We start from the raw sequence: 10,636 nt of genomic DNA, 5'->3' as shown, positions 1-10,636 counted from the left end.
TTACAATTTTAGTTCTGAATACCGTTAGAAATTTGTGAAAGTATGATTTGATCTGAATTCCCTTCTTAAAGCTTAAAGTGGCTGATATAATGCACTAGTCCATGGGATCTTTTTCTTGTGAAAGGAATAAAATATAACAAAGAACCTAAGGGTTTGTTTCTGGTTTTTTTTGATTTTAATAACAGTTCATATCTTTGTATTTGAGTTGGTGGTTTATATTAGGCAGCCTATAAAGTTCTACATGAAGCGTTGTTTTCAAGAGTGAGACCTGGCTGTCACTGTAAAACATTTTAATGGATAATGCTATTTAAAGAACACTGTGTACTACTTTGAAACATCTGCATTAACTGAAGTTTTGGGGAATGATCTCAGAGATTTTAGTCCCTTTCTGTGACTTCTGGAGTGAACCCAAGCTGCGTTTTCGATTAAAAGATTCACGGCATCAGTTGAGGACAGGCAGAAATTGTGCAAGAAATTCTAGGACCCTATACCCAAATGGCATAATGCTGTATTTGCAGAAAATTAGCACTCAGAGGTCAGGAAATGATAGAATAAAATTAAGATTTTTCATGGAAGGCTAACTCCTTTTATCTATGAACTAGTTTAGAATTTTGGTTTATGCTGATTGCGTTTTGTAGAAGGAGGAACAATTCCAACACAAAGGGCATTGTCACAGTCAATTGACAAATTATTTCTGTTCAAGTGCCAAGAAAGTAATTAAAATGTTGCATGCGTTTAGCTTTTAGTCAATAATACTAACAATGTACATACATATGTACACACACATACCTGGTGAAATAATCACAGTGATTTTTTTTCTCATTCTTTATATGCTAGAATACAATGAGTTTTAAAAGTCATATGACTAATGTAATTGTTACCTTTGTCAGAGTGAGAAAGATAATTTGAATTCTGTGAAACAGTTTGTGTAAGATATTACTTCCTGAAGAACAGAGGTATGTATATTATATGTTACAGAATTCTGAGTGCTACCTCACTGGATTTGACTTGTTTTATAGGACAACATAAAAGAAATTTCTTTGTTTGTATTTTGAGAGCTTCAGCTTGAACATAAGTAGACTAAGAATTCTATATACCTGGGTTCAGATTTTCAACAGGTACTAAATGAATTTTATGCTGACTTTTTTTTCCCAAGCCTTAGACTGAAATGATACTTCTGTCCTCAACTGTGGATTTTTCTAGTATATTTTTTTCAGTCAGTTGTTACATATAATGAAATGTATCAGTGTTAAATATATATCCCTTTATCAGGCAAGTGATGTTCTCACCTTTTTTCTTAACACATGATTTTGTTTGTTCATTTGTTGTAATACTGGCTACATAAGAAACAACAAATTGAAACAATCTTTTTTCTGGATTTCATCCTTTTGTATGTAGCATTTTTGTCATATTTCATCTTTTGTCTAGAGGTATTCTGTCAATACTTATTTTCTTTCATTTACTAAGAGATTCAGATTCTTTTACACTCCTTGTTGGAGATAATACAGCCCATCTGGTCTTCATGTCAGGAGGAGCCTGTAGGAAAGTAGAATATTGCTTTGCAGAGTCCAAGAAGCTGACATCCTGTCACAGATACAGTTGAAAACCCCAGCTTGCCAAATGGGCATGTTTCTTTGAACAACACTGAATCCCACCATGGGAAATAATTGAGTCATAAAACTGAAAAAGCCATCAAACTTAGAGAAAAAAAAAAGTATTAATGCACAAATGACATGAAATAATGGCTAGTGTAATAAATTTTCCATACCTTTCTTAAGGAGACCTGCATAGTTGAAAATGTGGTGACTTGAAACTTTGTTATATGCATTGTGAACTTTATTTAATTCTAAAAAAATCTTTTCTCTAGCTTTTGTTTGAAAGGTGTTGCTGATACTGTACAGAGCCTCAGAGTCAATCAGTTTGTTACAACAACAGAGCATTAATGCTGTTGGCCTTGCAAGGCATGGAAGTTCATGTAGATCACCTGTGGATCAGCATTTCTTTTGTCAAGCTTGCTGCACTTACATTCTTTTAACATTCCTTCAGAACAGACTTGTGTTTGAGTTTTGTGAATCAAAAATATGAGATGTGGAGTATGTGAAGAGCTCTTTGTTTCCTCTGTCTGCCCATCCAGTCAGACTCTCACTTTCTATTTCAGAGAATTTGGAATAAACATCTACCTGTTTTTAATAGTACCAGTTACAATAATATGGAATGCTAAAATCTATGGTCTATGCAATATTTGTTTCCTGTATTTTATCTTAATGAAGGCTTATCCTGGGTTGTTTGGTTTTTTTTTTTTTTCTTTTTACTAGTAAGTTTTTCTGGGTTGATAGTAACTGGAAACCGCAGTGGTTACCCTGGACTTTTAATATGTCAGTTGCACAAATTCTGGGGGTGGGGATTGATGGGTGTCTACCTGGATTTCTGTATGCAGTACAGTTAGTTGTTAAATGTATGAATTTTAACAGTGAGAAAATATTTTGGTAAATCACTTCAACTTGATGTCCTACCTAAATGTTCAGACAGTATCACTTTCCTGAATTATGCAAATTATAAATAAATAATGTTTGTTTTATTTATTTTAGTAAATCTGAGTTATATGTTTCTATGCAAATAAGTGGATTATTTTCCTTTTTAATGTGTCTTTTGATCATTGAAAAAAATGTGTGTAAAACTATAGTTTTATGGACTTTTGTCCGTATTTTTTATGACAGTTACTTAATTAAAATTCATCTCATAGGTTATCCATTTTGTTTTTCACATTTTTCCACTTAGTGTTGGTTATCTCTGGATAATAGGATGAAAGTAACCTGTATAATTTAAAAAAACGTGCCACATGGGTTGAAATTTATCCGTCTTGGTTTTTCTTTGCTTTTTAACTGTAATTTCATAATTTAAATATGATCCACTCTGTGAACAGCTTACTTGCTGTTTTTCTTTCACTAGAAAAAGTGATAATGGGTTTGCTGACATTTAGCAAATGCAGGCATATCACTGATGGAATACTTTTTTTTGTTGATGAATAGTTTTTAAAATGTATATGTGTGTGTGTGTATGTGTATCTGTATTATTATTTTTCCAATTACTAGGCTGAAAAGTCCAACCATCAATAATGTTTGAAACACAGTTATTTTCCTGTTCTTCTATGGACAGTAATGAGACATCCCAAGGTATGGCAGATATGTCTTCTATTTACAGTTTATAAATAGTTTAATGAAGGCTTTAAATTTAAGACATAAAAACTTATTTTGTATTTTGTATTTGTAATATTATATAAGACTAGTTCTCTTTCTAGATTCTTATCTGTCATGCTGCTTGAGAAAACTTCATACAAATTATGCATTTGTGTACTATGAGTGTCAGTCATTGACCAACTGGTGTCACTTTAATGATAGCTCAGTTTTCTATATGAAACCAAAATTGGCAGAATTTGAATTGTCATTTAAAGTTAATTTAAGATTTTAATTAAATGGTAAATAATTCCAGTTTCTCACTGAGTTATATTTCAAGCTTCCTTTTGCAAAGAGATTAGAAGACTTGTGTGTAAAAATATTTGCATTTACCAAGGAAGACCAAAGCATTAAGAGAGTAACCTTTTTATAATTAAAGCTCTTCAAAAATTTCAGATTTTTTTAAATGATGTTGTTGTTAGATGCATTAGTGATGTAAAGAAAATAAACATAATTTTTACAACACTAATCTTAATTAATTAAAATGTGAGCATAATAACAGTGGAAACAATTAAATGAAAGTAATGTTGATCTTAAAATCTGAAATTCTGTGTGATCATGGAATCAGCCAGGTTGGAAAGTTTGTGAAGGAAACTGACAATAACAGAAAAGCTTTATGCTAAACCTAACTCTGGCTCACCCTTGGTATGACCCAATCAAAAGAAAGGCAGTCACCAAATGGAGCTCACAGAATCACAGAATCATCCAGGTTGGAAAGCACCTCTGAGACCGTCAAATCCAACCCTTAATCCAGTGCTGTGGTTCCCAGACCATGGCACTGAGTGCCACATCAGGCTCTTCTTAAAAACCTCCAGGGATGGAGAATCTACCACCTCCCTTGGCAGCCAATTCCATTTCCTCTTCACCCTCTCTGTAAAGACTTTTTTCCCAATATCTAAGCTAACCCTCCCCTGGCAGAGCTTAAGTCCATGCCCTCTTGTCTTACTGGGAGCTACTGGGGAGAAGAGACTGACCCCCCCCTTGTCTACCCCCTCCTTTCAGGGAGTTGTAGAGAGTGATGAGGTCTCCCCTGAGCCTCCTCTTCTCCAGGCTGAACAGCCCCAGCTCCCTCAGCCCTTCCTCACAGGACTTGTGCTGGATCCCTTCACAGCCTCCTTGCTCTTCTCTGGACCTGCTCCAGCACCTCAATCTCCTTCCTGAACTGAGGGGCTTGAGAGTACAGGAAAGATGCAAAGTCTATACATGCTTTGGTAGGATTGTGCCATGTAGGCATCCTATAAAGGTTTCTGGCTCTAGAAACATGCAAAGGAAGATCCTATGAATTAGGTTTTGGTGTCTATTTTAGTGGGCTGTCTTTCCAAACAAAAACTTAGAAACCTTCTTTTCCGTTCCAGTATTAAAATAAACTGAAGCTGAAAGAGCTTTATGTAACCTACAGACTTTAAATGTGTTAGGCTGACACTTCAATTAAGACACTAAGAGATTATTCTTTAAAAAAAAACCCCACTCATGTCCACAGACTGTACAGAGGTTTTCTGGTTGTATTTTAATGTTTAATCCCTATTACTGTTGCTGTTATTTTTGGCTGATCTGTGAGACACATTAAAGCGTTACAGCCTCCTGAACAAATTAGGTTAAAGTTTAATGTTTGTAGGACAGCTTCTTAAACTTTTTTAACAGCTCTACTACTACTAGGTTTTAGCATCTAGAGCTGGTTCCTGACACCTTTCATTAGCGATCTCTGCAGTCAGATTCCCATTCCATGTATTAATTAAATAGTCAGCATTCAGTAGTGTGCAACATTTATCATTTATTTATGTGGTTATAAGGCTAACAGAGTCTAAAGAATACATAACTGTCAAATCTACATATTCTGATAAAACAATTCTTTTATGTCATGTAGCTTTAAATTCCCAGCATGGAAGCTACTGTTCTGGATCTTCATCCATTCATAAGACTAGAGGAGACATTTGCTGGAATTAAGTATTGTCTTTGTAAGAGCAGTCAGAGCTTGACTCTAAGGCCCTGTGACCTTTTTTCTGCTTTGCTCTGGGCTTCTCTGTAGTAGCAGTCACCTTTGCCTTTCTGTGTCAAAAAAATCGTTGCTGAAGACTAGTGTAGAATCATCAAACTCAATATATTTGGAGTTAATTATGTAAAATTAATTATAGCAAATATTATTTTGACCCTAGCTTCCTGTATCTCATTGAAATTATCATTTCATATGCTTTGAGCATTGTTTAATCTCTTTCTTTGTTAGTTGAGATTGTATCAAAAAAGGAATAACATTATTTGCAAAAGCTGTTGCATTGTAATAGTTGTAGCTATTGCATTCTCTTAGTGAATTTCAGGACCAAAGCTTACCAAGGTCCACATTGGAGGAAGAAAATCAGGTATGAGAAAATCTGGTATCAACCCACACGTGAAATTTACCAGCCTTCTGCATTTTCTTTTTTTTTTTTTTTTCTCCAGCTAAGAACATGGGGATCACCACAAGGAAACGTAGCTGTAATTTTGTAAATACTCCATTACCCTGTATTAACAAAGTTATTCATCACATTCAAGAGTTTGAAGTAAAGATGGAGAAATGGCTTAAGCAGGTACATTATGGTTGAAAATGGGCAAGTGCTTTTTATCTTAATAGAAACAAGTATGTTTTTGAATGGGATTATGACATTGATGAGTATGTAAAAATAACTTCATGTCATATGTCCTCTCCAAAATAATGCCCTGGAGACTCGTTTACTAATCATGATGTGTTTTTCATCTACTTAACAGTTTTGGCAAATGAAACTATCTTATATAAAGCATTATACAATATTACAGTGTGGCATCAATGTATCATAAAGGTTAGTAAAATCATATTTGATGATTCAGATGCACAGAGAATCAAGTTGCTTCAAAATCAATTGTCTGCAAAATTGTTTGTAATGCTAATCTTGAGTAGATAGTCAAATTGAGCTTTTTGCCATTTTCTGTCATTTGTAGTGAGCAATGTATTTTCCTGAATAGCACTTATCAATCCTTTGCTTTAAAAGTTTCTGTACCCTCATTCTGAGTGAGAGATATTAAATGGAAAATATTACGGTCCTTTTTGTAGCAATACATGATGCTTTTCTAGAAACAAGAGTAAGAGGAAGGTAAAAAAAATAGGTAGATAGATGAAGAAAAAAATGCTACATATACTCTTATAAAGTAAAGTAAAATCTTCCTATTAACATCTTTGAGAACTTGATTGGTAACATTTAAATAATTAAATTTTATTGGAGAAGTGTTTTCCAAATGTTAATACATTTTCTGTGTTTTTACACTGCAGTAAGATCTGATTGCTGCTTGTACAGAGAAGTTACGTTTAAATAATTCATGTCCAATGCTGACAATTATGTCATCATAGCAGCACATCAGTAAAGCAATCTTAGATTACTGTGCCACAAAAGCTGTTAAATACTCTGCAGGGAGATTTCTGCAACTGCAGCATAGCTATTAGAAGAATCCAAGGTACATGAACTGCAGTCATTCTTGATTTATGGCAAAGGCATTGAGTTGACAGGAAATGTTATATTGCTTCTTTCACCTTTCTTTGAAATAATGTGATAACAGTGAAATGATTTTAATTTCATAATATTGTCATCAGTGTACATTCATTAGGTAGATAAGCATTCATATGTCCAGATGTGAATTCATTTTAATGTTGGCTTAAATTGGTCATGCGTGTCTTATGCTTTTCATGTCTCTTTTAAGTTCTTGTTACTTAATATACAGAGATTCAAAATAATCTGAAGCCTCTAGATAGTGACATCATTATCAGCTGAGAAAAGATGGGGTTGCTATAGTATGAGTATTTCATTAATGCTCTCAAAAACAAAGTTAGGAATACATTCTGAAATTACTACAAATACAGGGAGTTTGGATTTTACTGGTCTATATATGAATTTATTTGAACCTCTGCTAGTAAATCAAGTATTCCCAGCAATGTGTCCAGTTGACATGGAAAACCTCATATCTGTACAGTTGAGGTATTGCCCTCCAAAACAGGATAGACATTATGCACACTGCTTTTGAGGAATGATGCCTGACTCTTTACAGTTCCTGAACTATTCTTGGAAACTGTTTAGGAATGTGATACTGTGCTTTACCACAGGTTGTACCGGTGAGATTTAGTAATGATTTAATGTAATGGTGCAGGTGAACAAATTGCTAGGCTCAGAAAACTTCTCTGGTCATGTTTAATTTACTGTTGTAGGCACAGTCCTGATGAATAAAAACCTGTGAAGTTCAGGCAGAATCTCTGTTGTAGTTTTGAGACTGAAAAAAAATTACAAAGGTCAAGAGTTAAAATTGAATTAAAAATATTAAAGGATTTTTATAAAACATTCTACAAAATTGAGCAGTAAGTAATATGTTTGTACAAAACCCTGTGTTTTATTGCCAACTGTGGAGATACATAATTTTTAGGAATTCAGAAACTCTGCAATTATTTTAAAATGTTAAAAAGAATCTCTCTGTATGGACACTAACGAGATCCTATTGTGATACAAAATTCAGTGGCCTATTATGCTTTTTGTTAGAAAACAGAAAAAGCATCTAACATCTGAAATGTATAATCAACCTTCTGTTTTGCTTTTTCAGTATGATTATGTGCTTAAGAAGGAGAAAATACCATGGTAAGAGTCATATATACAAAACAATGCAAAGTAATGCATTTTTGTTAATGTCAGATAATTATTTGTTGAGACAATATAGTCTGTTCAAAAAGACTGCTCTGCAAGCTATAGAGTTCTTCTGTAACACAGTGCATTTAAAATAAGCATTCTTAGTGTCTGCAGGATCTGTTTACACCAGAAGACAAAAAGTCTTTATGGAGAATTTTTTATCTTTCCTACTCGGTATTTAATTTTCAAAGATTCAAGATGATCTCAGGTCTCAGGACCCACTAAGTGATGAATTTCTGTTGGTGACAGTTTTTCAGTTATTGATACTTCTGAAATTATGACAAATATTGCAGTTTTCTTAGGTACCTAAGTAAAAGGGGGGGTCCTTAAGTTAAGCTGTCGTTGCTTTAGATTTTGGGTTGGAACATGGTGGATAAGCATCCTGAATGTTTCTTTGTACTTGCTGTGATCTTTGTGAAGTTCTCCAAATACTGTGTATGATTTTCTGAATTTGGATAGAGAATCAAACTTAGTCTCATTTCAGCCTTGCTAGACACAGGGAGAGGACAAATAATTAAAAGTAGAGTCAGAAAGGAGTTTGAAACAGCCATTTCTTGATCAGATGCTACAATGAGATGAAGGGAAAAAAACAATTTTTTTTTCTTTTTTTATTTGTTTCCTGGTTTTTTTTTCTATAGTGCATAGTGCATACTGTTAGGATTCTTACTAAATGCCTGATTTTTGTGTTTTCACTGAGTTTTCCAGCTACTTAGGTTCAGTTCAAAAAAATTTGTGTATTTAAGTGAGAAAACTGTCTTGAATTGCACTGTAGTGTATGCAACTATGTATCTGTAAAGCTTGAGAGCCATTTGTTAAAATCAATATAGAGCATAATTGCTAAATTAAAAACGAGTTGAAGGGTTATATTTGCACTGGAGGTGAAAGGTTAGAAATATAAAATGAATTTTAAAATTAAAATTCATCAGGTTTTTACTAAATTTTTCATAATGGCTACATGTATTTTGAAATACACTAGAGAACTCAGACTTTTTCTAAGCCTAGCGTACAATTCAACACAATACTCATACAACAATTCAAAGCCAAATACTCAGAAAGTATTCAAATAGGTCTGAATGGGGGACTTTAAATTGTATTATTCATTATGCAGGCTACATTGTGATGAAGTTCTAGACAAAAAGGTTAAAAGAGGAGTTTGAAAAATGTATCTTGTACACTGAGCTCGTTGTCCTGGTTTTGCTCAACAAACCCTGTATTTTCTTACGTATTTTTACTTCATGTCGGATACCCCAATTAAGTTATTTTGTGTTTACCTACTTATCTAGTTCCAGGTTATCAAACTCCTCCTTTCTATCTAATTTTATATTTCCTCCATTACCAGGCCCCAGTTTCTGGTCCAGTGTCTTAGTCATTTCCATTACTACACAGGAATTTTTTTTTTTCAATTCCCTGTACTATAGAGTTATTTTCTGTTTCTCTAGGAGGGCTTCAGTAGTTCTTGTTTCTCTCTGTATTTTAGAGGCTTTTTGTCTGTTATTTTTTCATGGAAAAGGAACTTTCTTGTGGAGTTCTTTCTGTGTTATCTGTGTTCACATTATGCATGTGTATGCAATGTAACACTGTGACTGCAGTTTTTGTGTCATGTTAGCTACATATGAAGGACTTGCATGTGCTCTTTAAACCACATATAAGTGGACATAAGTGGATGGCAGTTGTCCTTCATCCCCTTGTTCTCAACTCCAGCAGGCTAATGAGCCTCTAAAGTTCATGTGAGGGCTATAATTTGGTTGCATTCTTTGACTACTTGAATTACTTCATTCCTCCTCCCACTTGTAGATGAAATTTGCCCTGAGCTCATTTTCATAAAGCCCTCCTCATCTCTGCTTTTCAGCCTCCCGGATTTCAAAATCTTCTGTTGGAAACTGATTAAACCTCATGCCTTGTTTGTTTTTCCTTTGTATCTCTAAAAAATCTTTTTCCTTCATTGTTGACCTTCAACCGATGACTTCCCTTTAAGTGATAAAACTTCATTTATGAGTGACCTGCAGTGGCAATGGATCTGTGTCTGCACAGATAGAGCACTAAATGCTTCTGCCAGTTAGAAGAGTCAGGAATGTATAGCATGCATTCCTCCTATATGTTAAGAGCTTGGAAAGACTTACAGCTTTTCTGTAATAGTTTTTCTTTGGCATATCCTTAGGTATGAGGACAAAAACTGAAGAACTGTGTGAGTACAAGATGTAAAGAAATCTGTTTCTTGTATTTCTATAAAGAAATAGGAGAACAGCATTTAGATGGGAATTGTACAAACAGTAATTCTTCTGTACGACTTGCAGTGTTTTTTAACACATTTAACTAGCCAGCAATTACATGTGCCAGATTCAAGACAGAAAATTGGGATTTAATGAAAATAGTGTATACTTAGCAGTGCTAATTCAAGTACAGTCTAAATTTTCTTAGTGACTCACAAGCATACTTATCCTGCATTTACTTACAGGCTAACAAAACATGTCAATGCGGAATCTATTGAAGATACCTGGTTATCATCATCCACTAAGTTGGATTCTAAAGAAGCTCCTGTATCTGATGAAGGTAAAAATCTTTCATAATTCTCTGTTTAAGTGGTAAAAGTTACTTATTCTCCTTTAATACAGGCTTTTCATTTGTAATAATAGTTGCTTATTGTCTGTGCTATGTCTTCTGTAAATGGTGTAACTATCCTTTGAAATCTGTTTGTATCATCTGTCAAGCTGGAAGACAGTTACATTTTAA

General features: G+C 34.0%; 1 protein-coding gene across 2 annotated transcripts in view; it reads left to right on the top strand.

Annotated features, from left to right (window-relative positions):
• Positions 1 to 838: 838 nt before the first annotated feature.
• CCDC178 (coiled-coil domain containing 178) overlaps positions 839 to 10,636 on the top strand; it is a 158,698-nt gene continuing 148,900 nt past the window's right edge. For both annotated transcript variants that reach the window (XM_071737446.1, XM_071737444.1), the window contains exons 1-5: positions 839 to 956; positions 3,093 to 3,173; positions 5,667 to 5,794; positions 7,824 to 7,858; positions 10,362 to 10,456. In XM_071737446.1, coding sequence (XP_071593547.1) covers positions 3,116 to 3,173; positions 5,667 to 5,794; positions 7,824 to 7,858; positions 10,362 to 10,456 — 316 coding nt within the window. In that variant the 5' untranslated portion in view covers positions 839 to 956; positions 3,093 to 3,115. The remainder of the gene's footprint in view (positions 957 to 3,092; positions 3,174 to 5,666; positions 5,795 to 7,823; positions 7,859 to 10,361; positions 10,457 to 10,636) is intronic.

Source organism: Heliangelus exortis, chromosome 2, assembly GCF_036169615.1.
Source record: "Heliangelus exortis chromosome 2, bHelExo1.hap1, whole genome shotgun sequence".
In the NCBI taxonomy this organism is placed as follows: domain Eukaryota; kingdom Metazoa; phylum Chordata; class Aves; order Apodiformes; family Trochilidae; genus Heliangelus; species Heliangelus exortis.
Note: the sequence above shows the minus strand (reverse complement) of the source record. Positions and strands in the feature narration are given on the sequence as shown.